At 33.6% G+C, this 14,836-nt stretch overlaps 1 protein-coding gene across 1 annotated transcript; it reads left to right on the top strand.

Moving 5' to 3' along the window:
- The first annotated feature begins 1,174 nt into the window (after positions 1-1,174).
- On the top strand, positions 1,175-14,014 carry LOC139523085 (monocarboxylate transporter 12-like). Its single transcript, XM_071316850.1, has 5 exons — positions 1,175-1,364; positions 2,098-2,241; positions 10,772-10,915; positions 11,371-12,174; positions 13,308-14,014. The coding sequence occupies exons 1-5, from the start codon at positions 1,316-1,318 to the stop codon at positions 13,541-13,543; spliced, it is 1,377 nt and encodes a 458-aa protein (XP_071172951.1). The 5' UTR covers positions 1,175-1,315; the 3' UTR covers positions 13,544-14,014.
- Positions 14,015-14,836: the final 822 nt, after the last annotated feature.

The raw sequence follows: 14,836 nt of genomic DNA, 5'->3' as shown, positions 1-14,836 counted from the left end.
AAAAAAAATCATTCTGATTGATACAGTGGTATTGTCATAAATTGCGCTGGAGTGAACAGTGGTACAGCAAACGTCGAATTCCCTCACACAATGTTATCACACACTATAATTGTCATTTATAGTTTTGTATTGAATGAATTCACGTGATGACGACTGTTGTGACATATTGACATATTTATACACATTGATATGGTTATATTCATACACATTGATATGGTTATATTTATAAATTAACTGTTCACAAAATTTTTCTACCTCAGGCATAGATTACCGTAGCTGGATTTGACAAAACTTTTAGGAATTTTGGTCCTCAATGCTCTTCAACTTCGTACTTTATTTGGCCTTTTTAACTTTTTTGGATTCGAGCGTCACTGATGAGTCTTTTGTAACGCGCGTCTGGCGTATATACAAAATTTAGTCCTGGGTATCTATGATGAGTTTATTAACATACAGCTTTTGGCCTTTTAAGAGTAAACAACTTTCTTTCTAAATCTTGGTCACGTTTGTAGAACTATAAAAGGAAAGGTCTTTTACAGGCAGTTCAGACTGTAACGGATCAGAATGGGAACTTTGTTGAATTAAACCGCCTTTGTCAGTTCAGTCATTTTATGTGCCTGTGTATCTGGTTTATTGTTGGTGTGCTGCCTAACTTGACTTTTCGAGAGTCTAACACAATGCTAAATAGACAGTAAAAATATTTGTCTTTTAAAATACAAGTGGCATATATAAGGACCGTTATGATACTATTATTACTATGTGGATAAATTTATTTTAGAGATAAATTGACAGCGCTTCATCTTCCAATTTAACGGTTTGAAGAAAATGAAGACAATTTTGACGAAGTAGAATCCTGACAGAACAAATTTAAAACTCTCGAGAAAAAAACCCCCATTATAAATCGATATCTTTAGTGGATAGTTGTCTACCATACAGCATCTCGTTATTTGCATATAACCATACATGTTTTACATCTATGATATAACTATAGTCTTGCTAGTTGCTGTATCTCAAAGTATTTTAAAAATACAATGTATTATCACGGCAACACATTCAATTTAAAATGCAGGTCATTCACGATACACAAACAATTGATCTTCACTTTCTTATCTTTAAAGTCTTTAAAGGAGATTAATCTTTGATCATACATGTACATTGTACATACACAAGCCATTGTTATAATTAAATGTGTGCCAAAAATAGAATTATACACATGAGAAATTGTGACAGGTTAAAACAATTAATATGTTGTACTTTTTGTTATCCTAGAATGAAAGAAAGTTTGTTAACGTGATAGAAGAATTAAAACTATAGAAGTATGAAGAACTCGGATGTGGATCATGGTTATGCTTGGGTAGTATTGTTTTGTAAGTTTATGTTTTCAATTTTCAACATGCAAACATTGATAAAATTTGTATTATCTCGTTTTATAGAAATGCTCATCGGACTGAATATGTGTGTTTTTCTTTAACTATAGCGTGCATTGGAGCATACATACCCCATTTCAATTTTCAATTTTATTACAATATCTCAGTGAGATTTAACAGGGATTCTTCATTCGGACAGGAAGTCAATTCCGAATTTCCACGTCGGGTGTATACATTGTACCTGATCAAGGTTGACTGTTCCAGCTTTTCCGATTCTATCTCCTTCCAGAAAGGAAGAGTGTTTACCTCATAATATACCCCCAAAAAAAATTAGAATATGTGATGGCGGATTGTCATTGATCATGAGAGTGTATGCCTAGTAGTAAGCAACTATAGGTTTTCGTATTGCCTGTAACAATGAGCTAAACCCATATCGCCCCGACATGACAAACACGCAAACTAATAAAACGAACGGCCAGATTTATGTACAAAACGATAAACGAAAAAATCAGTATGATTTTCAGCACCATTTAAGTCTATTTATAATTATACTTATAATTTCGTTAAATTGTTAATTACTATAGTAGTTAAATAATGATACTGTCCTCAATGTTCATCACTGAAACTTTATACGTTTTAATTTTTTTCACATTCTTATGGATACAAGTAGAGGATTAAATGAGTTTCTGTTATCCTTATTAGATACGTAAATTTATTTTAAAAAATCTATCAGTTTGTAGCGTCAACTATTTCATCATTGCTGGGGGTGTTAAGTCTTTTGGAGTATTGTATACTGAGCTACTAGACCGGTACGATGATGGGGCGGGAAACACAGCATGGATATCAAGTGTGAACTCATTCCTAATGATGGGTCTTGGTGAGTTTCCTTAGATGCTTCAATAAAGAGAGCAAAAAAAAAAAAAAGGCAACTGTAACCAGCACCAGCTTACTTTTTAAAAGTAAAACCCAAAGCCCACACAAATTAAAACAAGAGGTTTGTTCGTAATAATGGTAAATCAAAGTTTCTAATTTTACTGCACTAGAAACTCATTTTGACAGTTCATGGTTATAATATTAATGTATAGACGCATATTTAATGTAGTCCTTACGCGGTTACCCCCCTGACACAATCTAATCGAAATTGCCTTAATGTCGCCGCATGTGATGATGTGCGTTAGACTTTGTCAATCACACTAGAACATTTCATACAAAATATGAAACTCAATAATAAATAACCAAAAAAAAGAGTATAAGTAAAAGAAAAACAATGCCTAAAGCTAACATTGCATTTGAGAGCTGTATCCGGAGCCTGAAAAAAAAACCCCGTAAAAAATAATCTGCTGAGAAATGTTCGATATTGTAACGATTTCGCCCCTTAAACCGAGTGGTAAGTTTAAATGAATAAGGAGGCTCGATCGAACATAATTTGCATGGATCCTTTGAGTTGGTATATGGTTGAAATAATAACTAAGTCAGGTATAAAGTTCAGATGCATTTTATATAACATCTATATAATCAAATATTTACAATTGATCATAAAAACATACATTTATATTTATATACAATTTGCCGTAATCATCTCATAAAGGTTTCTCTCTGCTAAAGTGAAAGTAGATTTCCAGAAAACCTCTCTCATCGTATTTATAGAAAGTTGACTAAGTGGAACGACAGCTGACGGGACTTTCCCGTAGGTCGAAGGTCGTCTTCTTCTTCTTCAAAACAAACAATTGCCATGTGTAAGAAGGTTTAGTTTTCTTAAAACAATTAAAACCTGCGTACCATACTAATGGTTGACTTTGGTTCAGACATTTGGATTAATTTAGGTTGACTAAATTTATATTGCGACTAAAATGTTGACTGCTCTTGCAGACGATGAGAATAAATCTAAAGTTTGTTTCGTCAACCTTCTATTTATAATTTTCCGGTCAATGGATCGACCAATCAAAATGTTTGTTATGTTCACAGGCAATCTCGTGTTGCAGACCGCCAATACACAAATAAATATGGCTTCTCTTGTAAATAAACTATGGCACTGCTGGTATTTAGACGATTACGGCTAAAACACAAGTTATTACATTAAGAAAATAAATAAGCAAATAAGGTAAACACATTATCGCATCATGTATCATTGAAATACATGCCAACCAACCGGGAATATTCTGTACGAGGTGACATTCCATCGTAAAAAATAGCGTTGCGAAAACGTAAACAAAAACAGCTGACTCATAAAATTACTACTGTAAACTATGGATAACACGAGATCCATTAATTTAATAATACGATCACTAAATCGTAACACAGCCCCCTAACCACTAGGCGTTTGTCCTCAAATGCACAGAAACTATCTATACATTAATTAAATTAATCCACTAATTGGCTCAAAACTTGAAAACAAAATCGAATAACTCATAAGACAACAACTGTCTAACAAGTTACAATATACATTTAACCGAAAACTCATGTATTCACATAGAACTATTTAGGTAACACACATATAAATATATAACACAATGTTCATTTCTTCCAATAAATGTTCTAGGCTGACTGTTCAACATCTTCTTCTGTACCGCAAGCTCCACATATTTAATTAAACCAAACAGGAACATCTTCTCCTAGATATGGCTTCAACCTGTCTTGGTGCTCCACCTTAGGTTTTGTCTTTGGTCCTTTCTGTATTCTATATATAACATCATTAAGTTTATTTACAACAATATATGGGCCTTCCCAATTATTTTGTAACTTTGGACACAATCCTTTTACCCGACGAGGATTGTGCAACCATACTGGATCTCCTGCATCAAATGTTTGCATCTTAGTTCCAACATCATAATTTCTTTTCATTCTGTCGCTTGACAGTTTTAATTTATATCTTGCAAATTTATGAATTACCTCCAACTTTTGGGATAATTCATAGGCATAAACAGTTTTTAAATATAAAGGTAGCTTTTCAGTCTCTGGTCTACCCAGAATTAAATCTAACGGAAGATTAACTTCTCTTCCAAATAACATGGAACATGGAGATGTTCCCAAACTCTCATGTTCTGATGACCGATAGGCCAACATTAATAAATAAATATATTCGTCCCAATCTCTCTGGTGTTTGCTTACAAAAGCAGATAACATCGTCTCAATGGTTGAATTAGACTTTTCAACCATACCATCCGATTTTGGTCGGAATGGTGTTGTACGGGTTTTATGGATACCCAAAATAATACACATCTCTTTGAACACATTAGATTCAAAATTAGACCCTTGGTCTGAGTGGATTGAAAGAGGAACCCCAAAAATGGTTACTATTCTTTCCACAAATTTCCTAGCTACTGTCACTGCTTCAGTGTCTGGAATTGGTATAGCTTCCGTCCATTTCGAAAAATAATCTTGAACTACCATTAGATAGCGATTATTATTGACACTTATGGGTAAAGGTCCTAGAATGTCAATAGCCATTCTTTCCCAAGGAGCACCCACCAGATACTGCTTCATTGGGGCCTTAGGTTTTTTACAAGGTGCTTTCTTAGAAGCACAGATATCACATTTGGTACACCAAAATTTAACATCCTGTCTCATTTTATACCAAAAATATCTCTGTTTAATTTTTGATAGAGTCTTTCTAACACCAAGATGACCACCGGTCACTGTGTTATGTACTTGGTTCAACACGAACCTTTTAAAATTAGCTGGAAGAACAATATGTAGATCATAATGTTTTCCATTATAGCTTTCCCACTTTCTATATAATATTCCATTGACAAGAATTAAAGAATTTAATCTTGACCAATAAAATTTAACTTCAGGACTCATATGGGATACATCTGCCCATATGGGTTTCACTTCATCTATTTTCCACTGGATAATTATACTGATTACATCATCATATAATTGAGATTCTGAAACATTTTCAAAATTTATCTCCTTCTCTGGGTCGTCCTTCTTATTTTGACTGCAACCATAATCCTTAGATCTGGTACAAACTCTTACTATTTTAGACTGAACAGGGAGTACATCAGGGTTTTCATCTGGACCCTTACTTCTAAATTCATTATGAATTACATGACTTTTTACTTTGTGGCACGTCTCGTCACTTGTCATGTTTGGCCAATCTTCATTTTTACCGCTAATACTAGTTGTTGTAATTGATTGTTTGACACTAACATCTTGAACATTTCTGCAAGATTCAAGAATAGTGACATTATCATTACATTTTTCAACCGTTAAAACGTTTTTATGAGTTGGAACCAATTCATAATTTATTTCTGCTCTAGCACAGTGAGGACACTCTTTATTATAGCAAGGACGTCTACTTAGGGCGTCTGCATTATTATGGGACCTTCCAGCTCTGTGCTCAATTTTAAAATCATATGATGCCAGGACCTCGAACCAACGAGCTAACTGACCTTCTGGATTCTTAAAATTGAACAACCAACTTAATGCACCATGGTCACTTCTAACCTTGAAGTATTTACCACATAAATAATGGTGAAAATGTTTAATAGAGGCTACTACAGCTAGTAGTTCTCTTCTGGTAACACAATATTTTCTCTCAGATCTACTGAAAGTTTTACTAAAGTAACAAATTACTTTTTCTACTCCATCCTGGAGTTGGGATAGCACTGCTCCCATACCAACATTACTCGCGTCGGTATCCAAAATAAATAAATCCTCCCTGGTAGGGTAAGCTAAAATAGGTGCACTAATTAAAGTAGTCTTTAATTCCTCAAAAGATTGTTGACATTCTTCTGTCCAGACAAACTTTTGGTTTTTCTCAGTAACCTTATACATAGGCTTAGCTTTATCAGCATATTTCAAAATAAATTTTCTATAATAGGATGTTAATCCTAGAAAACTTCTCACATCTTTTATACTCTTGGGCACTGGCCAGTCCTTAACTGACTGAACTTTATTAGGGTCAGTAGCTACTCCACTTTCGCTAACAATGTGACCTAAAAATTTAACTTCTTTCTTAAGAAAGTTACACTTCTTGGGATTCAGCTTTAAATTAGCTGCTTTTAATCTTTGAAAAACTTCTTTCAAGTTTTTCATATGTTCCTCAAATGATTTTGAGAAAACAATTATATCATCTAAATAAACTAAACAAATTTTCCAGGTCAAACCTGATAAAACTGTCTCCATCAATTGTTCAAATACAGGGGCACTATTACATAGACCCATTGGCATCCTCTTGAACTGCCAGAGACCACCCCCTGGAAAGGAAAAGGCTGTTTTTGGTCTATCTTCTTTGGCTACCGGAATCTGATAATATCCTGACTTCAAATCGACGGTTGAGAAGAACTTGGAGCCTGACAAGGAATCAATAGTGTCATCTATTCGGGGCAAGGGGTAGGATGGGCGTAAAACCAATAAATTTACGGCGCGAAAATCAATACAGAATCGCCAACTACCATCTGACTTCTTCACGAGAACTATATTGGAGTTCCAGGGACTTGTAGAAGGTTCTATAATATCTTGCTTAACCATTTTCTGAATCTCAGCTTCAGCATCCTTCATTCTAGCTAGGGGTATTCGTCTGGGTCGCTGACGTACTGGAGGGTTATTTCCAGTATTTATGGTATGTTCAACTAAATCAGTTAAACCAATGTCCTCAGAGGACTTTGAGAATATGTCACTATATTCTATTAAAAGGTCTCTAACTTTCTCCTTTTGATCTTTATCAAGATTAGCTTGATTAGACTCAAATACTTCATGTAAATAATCAGGTAATTGTCTCCCCTTATTTACTATAGTTTGGCCACCAGCCACACTATTTACAAACTCAGAAGTTTGAATATCTTTTTCGTCTACTTTATTGCAGGTTGCAATAATTGTACCCTTATATAAAGTGCAGGGCTCTTTATTTAAATTTATTATCCTCAAAGGAATATTATACATCTCTGGATGTACAATAGATCTTGCCACCAATAAACCATTCTTCTCCATAAACTTCTCATTAGGTTCTATTAAACCAGCTAAACCTCTAAAAATAGGCTCATCTGACTCCCCAGAAACAATCATTTCTGAGTTAGGAGGCACATCTACTGTCTCTTGCATAGCCACTCTATAACAAGATTTAGCACTGCTTGCATAATGATAACATTGAATTATCTCCCCTTTAATCTTCAACTTATTTTGACTTAACAAGACATCACAGTCATGAGTCACAAGAAAATCCATTCCAATGATACCTTCATTGGAAATATCAGCCACTAAAACATTGTGGTGATAAATATGATCTCCAAAACAAATCTCAACATCAATTTGTCCTATAAATGGTGAACTATCACCAGTAGCAGTAATTAAATTAATATTTACAGGATTCATTTTTGGAAGTAATGAGGGATTTATTTCATCAATAAATTTCTTACTTAAAATAGTAACATTTGCTCCAGTATCCACAAGAAAAGCTAAACATTTATCATTAATTTTAGCTCTGACAAATAATCCCTCGTTATTTGCCAAAGATTCATTTATCTTTATCGACTTGGGCCATTCTGTCCCGGCCTGGCTCCGACCCCTGAGTCCGACCTCAACTGGTTTCCCTGTTGATTATAATTATTCTGATTCTGACCAAAATTATTATTTCTCTGGTTAAAATTTCTATTGCCCTGACCAAAATTCTTATTCTGGTTATTATACCCTTTCTGACCATTCTGATAGTTCCTCTGCTGGTTACCTCCCCCTTGGTTCCTATTTTGGTTTTGGGACATACCCTTTATATTTCTGGACAATGAGATCATTTCTCTTTTAAAATCACTCAATTCATTTTTTAAGGATTTTAAATCTTCCCCCTTGTCATCATTCAATTCTGTATTAAATTTAGCATTAGTCTGAACTGAATCTGCCTGTCTAACCATCCTCCCTTTTTGTCTCTCTGCTAACTTTAACGTCTCTAGCCTAACAGCTAGTGTTTCTGCTTCATGTATGGATTTAGGGTTAGATTCCCTAAGTCTTAGTCTTAAATCAGCATCTTGTAAAGCATCTATAAAATGTTCTAGTGCTAATACACTAGTTATTGTGGATTGGGCACTTGGATAAGCTTGCCTAGTCAATTTCTTAATTGACTGAGCTAACTCAGGTAAACTTTCTTCTTTACCTCTCATACGGGTCTGAAGTTTTGCCCTAAAAAGTTCTGATTTCTCAGCTGAACCATATCTATTGTCCAAAACTTTTACTAAGCTATTATAATCTTTCCTAGATTCCTTATCTAGTTCATTTAAAAGAGCTCTTGCTCCCCCTTTTAAACTACCAGCCAAATATAATGATTTGGTTGCATAATTCCAACCGTTTATTTCAGCTAAAATTTCAAATTGAGCTAAATATTCATCTAAATCTTCATCTCCCTCATACAACTGTGGCTTCATGGTTACATTACTAGACTTGGGTAAATGGGTATGGGAATTGGTCAATCTTGGAACCTTGGGTCTATCCAGTACAGCATAGTTTTGATTTATATTATACATTTTATCTTTATTAAATGAATAAATATCATCTGTGTTTTGTTGTTGTTTTTCTGTATTTTGACTTGTCTGATTAGCTTCATCAGGAACTGCTTGCCCATCACCTTTAGATTTGTTTTCAGTGTTTACAATGTCACTCATGTGATTATTGTAATTTACTAAATCTTTATTTTGTTCAATCATTTTATAATTGGTAGAAATATTTCTCTTGTTTTCATATACAGCATCTTCAATTTTGCTTATGCGGTCTTTAATACAAGAAATTTCCTCTTGAAAATCTCTTTTTATCTGATTTACAGCAATGATAACTTCTTTTTGACAATTAGAAAACTCATGGGTTATCTCCCCTAATTGGTTATGAAATAAACTTTTAAGGTTTCTTAATTCCTTCATAAATAAGTTTTGTTCTTTATCATGGCTTATTGTCTGCCCTGCATAGTCAACACTATCAACCTTCTGTTCATTTAAAGGAATGGTAATTTCCCCATCATTTTCCTCTTGGAAAGAATGATTTATAGCTATAATTACTTCTCCAGAATCATCCATAATGTACTAAAATTTTAATAATCCTTATTATAAAAATAATCCTTATTATAAAAATTTAGTGAAATAGTTTAACATCAGGTAAATATACTAAAGCTTCTTTAGTATAATTTATAAGTTATTTATTTCAACCACCAAATTCAAAGTTAATAGAATCCCACTTCTGACACCAATGTAACGATTTCGCCCCTTAAACCGAGTGGTAAGTTTAAATGAATAAGGAGGCTCGATCGAACATAATTTGCATGGATCCTTTGAGTTGGTATATGGTTGAAATAATAACTAAGTCAGGTATAAAGTTCAGATGCATTTTATATAACATCTATATAATCAAATATTTACAATTGATCATAAAAACATACATTTATATTTATATACAATTTGCCGTAATCATCTCATAAAGGTTTCTCTCTGCTAAAGTGAAAGTAGATTTCCAGAAAACCTCTCTCATCGTATTTATAGAAAGTTGACTAAGTGGAACGACAGCTGACGGGACTTTCCCGTAGGTCGAAGGTCGTCTTCTTCTTCTTCAAAACAAACAATTGCCATGTGTAAGAAGGTTTAGTTTTCTTAAAACAATTAAAACCTGCGTACCATACTAATGGTTGACTTTGGTTCAGACATTTGGATTAATTTAGGTTGACTAAATTTATATTGCGACTAAAATGTTGACTGCTCTTGCAGACGATGAGAATAAATCTAAAGTTTGTTTCGTCAACCTTCTATTTATAATTTTCCCGTCAGTGGATTGACCAATCAAAACGTTTGTTATGTTCACAGGCAATCTCGTGTTGCAGACCGCCAATACACAAATAAATATGGCTTCTCTTGTAAATAAACTATGGCACTGCTGGTATTTAGACGATTACGGCTAAAACACAAGTTATTACATTAAGAAAATAAATGAGCAAATAAGGTAAACACATTATCGCATCATGTATCATTGAAATACATGCCAACCAACCGGGAATATTCTGTACGAGGTGACATTCCATCGTAAAAAATAGCGTTGCGAAAACGTAAACAAAAACAGCTGACTCATAAAATTACTACTGTAAACTATGGATAACACGAGATCCATTAATTTAATAATACGATCACTAAATCGTAACAATATGTAGATAAAAAAATCACGACTGCAAGATTTCACTCGCCAGTGTCATGCCGTTGATGAACTATAAAGAAAGGCTCAAAATAGTTTTCCATACAAGGATCAAGCCCTATGCATGGACAAGTTTTTTTTGCAAAATAAATGCCCGACACCTGTGTCACCACAGTTAATGATCAACACAAAATAGTTGTAACGGTATTTAGAGGAATCGCACGCATAACAAAAAACTTAAATGAATAGAAAAGAACTTATTTAGATTTATTAGTAATCAATAATTTAAGCATATTGTAATGTATTTGCAGGGCCTATTTCTAATTATCTTGGGGAAATTTATACATATCGTTTTATAATGGTTATTGGAAGTATCGTAAATCTAATTGGATACACAGCGAGTGCTTTCGTTACAAGAATGGAGTTTCTTTATATAACGTATGGGATAATTTCAGGTAAATACTTTTAATCATATATACATATTATATGAACCATATAGTTAGCATAATGTCTAAGTCTTATGGCGGAAAACTGGGGAACATTTTGGATTATAAAATCTTTTATTTTCTGTGTTCACTTTAACAAAGATTTTATACTTGAGTGCTTTCTTTTTCTCATTCTGTTTGTATGTTTGTTTTTAATTTTTAAACTTTATTTTGAATAATATTGCTGTGCATATATAGGATATCAAATTATATATGTACCATAATCCAAGTTATTAGAAAAAATATAAAGTGTAAAAATCCCTGGCTTGTATAAGTATAAAAAGGAAGATGTGGTATGATTGCCAATGAGACAGCTCTCCACCAAGAGACCAAAATGACACAGAATTTAACAACTAAAGGTCACCATACGGCCTTCAAGACATGTTATAGTAATACAATTGTTATCTTTTTTCAACTTTTTTTAGGAACTGGATATGGACTCATGTTTGCTCCTTCGACAACTATTGTAAGCTTTTACTTTGAAAAAAGGAGGAGTTTAGCTAATGGAATTGTTGTATCCGTTAGTGGGATAGGAGCGTTTTTATTTCCATATCTTATAAGACTGTTAGTTGACACATATGGTCTCAATGGAACATTTCTAATTATGGGAGGAATTTATTTTCACACCTGTGCTGCTTCTCTGTTTCTTATACAACCCGCTCATTTTCCGTACCAGAAGAAATCTGCAGAAAACCACGCTATAATGAAACGCAAACCAGATATTAATGTTTGTAGTTCTTTTCGTAAAATTCTTATGAGAATGTTTAAGCCATCACTTTTTCGAAATCCGAAATTTACCATTTACCTAATGGCAATGTTTCTACAAGTAGCTAATTTTGCATCTAATGGATTAATTTTACCTGCACAAACTAGAGCATTGGGATTCGGTAAAGAGAGTATAACTGTAGCAGTCTCATTAGTAGGTGCATCTGAAATATTTGCACGAGCATTCCTAGGATGGTTTGCTGACTTAAATATTGTTAAACGTGTTCACCTTTTCATGATGTGTTCTTTTGTGAGTGGTTTGACACCTTTCTGCATGCCGTTTTTGCCGTATCTACCAGCGATATATACATATGCCGTAATTGTGGGATCATTCTCGGGATCATTTTGGAGTTTAATGGGTGTCCTTATTATTGACTGTATTGGTATAAAGAATTATTCTCCAGCTTTTGGATTGATGTCGTTAATAAATGCTACTGCTTTTTGTATAAGCCAACCGTTTTCCGGTAAGTATTTAAAATTGAGAATGGAAATGGGAAATGTGTCAAATAGTAGTCAAAAGCGATAGAAAAAAACCTAATGCATTTGGTCTGATTGTTGGGTCTTTGACAGATTCCCTATTTCGATTTGTAATTTTCTGCATTACATTGTGTTGATAATAAGACATTCATTTTTTACTGTTCCTTTCTTTAGTTAAAAGGATTGTAGTAAGGTCAAAAGTTAGATGAGGGTATGCAGCCTGTCAAAACGTTTTACTTTTGTAATAAGATTAATGTGATCATTAAACTTGCATTATTCAAAGTAACCTTATGAAACACATATCAAACGAAATTTTCTAAAGATTGCGCTGTCACATTTCTATGAATACTACAACCTCACGATACAATAGAAATAAAGAAAACTGTATTACTACAAGGTATCAGAATGCATGCTCTATGGTCGGGTTGTTGTCGCTTAGACACATTCCCCATTTCCATTCTCAAGTTTATGAGAGTTCATATGACCCTTTCGAGTAATACTCGGTCTACTGTCTACAAGAGATAATTTATAAATTCGCGGTAATATTTGTTTATTGATATTAAAATCTAATAAATCCATTCGTAAGATACATATAAAAGTTAAAAACTAAACAAGAGGAAATAACAGGAACTTCAAAAGAAGCGAGACCGCGTGCGTCTCAAGGGGGTAAGGCCATCGCTCTTTATATGGGTCAACTGTCGTGCTAATCCACACTCGGACAAAACAACGCAATTCGGATTAGGACATAATCAGTAAATGTTGAGATCAGACGACTGTAATCTAGATATATAACAACGTGAAAACATGTCACTAATTACGAGTACCAGTACATCGGTTGACATATTCGTGACAGTCACGTAAAACGTCAACTTCCGAAGCAAGGTTTTCGGCTCTCCGGACTTTCCCGATTTTTGATTGCTGAGTTGATGAGCTTCAGTCCTTGGTTGAAAGTTGGCGAAACGTATGAAGAAATTGCATAATAATCCTTGATAACAAAATCATTAAACATACTAGTATTGTTTATCGAGTACTGTTTTCTTTAGACGATCTGAATATCTATATAATGCTATTTTACACAGAAGACGAACACAAATACTTTTATGTAACGTATTTTTTGCAGGTTGGTTAGATGATACAACTGGTTCCTGGTCCGCATCCTACTACTTTACTGGTGTTCTCAGTATTTTGTCGTTTTTATCCTGCCTCATGGTGCCCTTGGTTGAACGTATTTGGTGTTTTAACTTTAAAGAACATGACAACAATCTAGAAAATCATGAAGTTGAAATAGAAGAAAGTATCTGCTTGTATAATGAAAATCATACCATTCATGATCTAACTAATAACACTGTTAGTTAGGACCGATGAAAAGTAAATAAAATTAATTCAGTAGTATTTTTTTCCAAATCCTGCCTTACCAGTTACACATACTAATTAGTAATAATATGGTCGGTGATAATGGAGTTTGGTTGCGTTGAAAAACATTGAGCACAACATAGAAACAAATTGTAAAAATCAGTTAAAATTCGCTGAAAAATTACTCAAAAGATCGGTACGACGAAAAAACCAACTAACATAAAAACACCGCATAACTGTTAATATATACATGTAAGAGTAATACAGCCATCGTTTTTCTCCCGTTATCCTTTGTGAACTTTGATTGGCTTTTTTCAAAAAAATGTGCAGAATCTATCTTTGTTTTAAATAAAGAACTATATTTCATACGTAAACTTTTATTCTGTCCAATACTACAGTGAAAATTTCACATACTATTTGACATATCTGTTTGTTTTTATAGGGATAAAAATTAAAACACAATGTTGACTGTCGTACCTTTATTTGTGACATTTTTACCTGTTATGTCTGTTTATTTTGTTCACACATAATTGTCAATAAAATGGAACTCGATGCGACTGTCATACAAGTGAGAGGTTTAGCTAGCTATAAAACCAGTTGTAATCCACCATTTTTCACATAAGAAAAGGCCGGTACCAGGTCAGGAATATGGCAGTAGTTATCTGATTCTATTATCGATGTGTTTAAGCTTTTTATTTTGCCATTTGGTTATGCGCTTTTCGTTTTGAATTTTCCACGGAGTTAGGTATTGTTATTTTACTTTTTATATGCACTCACTGTAACTTTGATAAAATATTATTTGTCAAACTTTAACATGTTTATGAAAAATGCTATCTTTTTTCCTATATCGTGATTGTGATTATGTTTAAAAAGTTATAGTTTGATTTTTTTCAAGGAAAGGGTTTAGATATTTTTCTACACAAAAAGCTCTGTGCAAACCAATGCACAACACCAAAACAAAGGATGGCCACAGACAACAAGTAATTAAGAGGAAACATTAAATAAAACTTTTTGTTTTTATCACTGATATCAATTTTGATAGCTTTATTATTTCTGTAACCATGATAGATGTAGCCCTTGTTTCCGTATGGTCCTCCCTAGAGACCGTTATTCCAGCCTTTATTCCACCATAATTTCCGTGATATCCTGTGTATCCGTTATAACCATGGTAACCATTGTTGTATGGTGAATAATATCCTGGATAATAACCCTGCAAAATTGAGAATTTTGTTTTTACCTTTGAGTGAATTCGACAAAATAAATATATAGCATTTCGAAACTGTCGCTTAATATCAA

This window comes from Mytilus edulis, chromosome 5 (genome assembly GCF_963676685.1).
Source record: "Mytilus edulis chromosome 5, xbMytEdul2.2, whole genome shotgun sequence".
Lineage (NCBI taxonomy): Eukaryota > Metazoa > Mollusca > Bivalvia > Mytilida > Mytilidae > Mytilus > Mytilus edulis.
The sequence above is the reverse complement of the archived record's forward strand: the minus strand, read 5'-3'. Positions and strand labels throughout refer to the sequence as shown.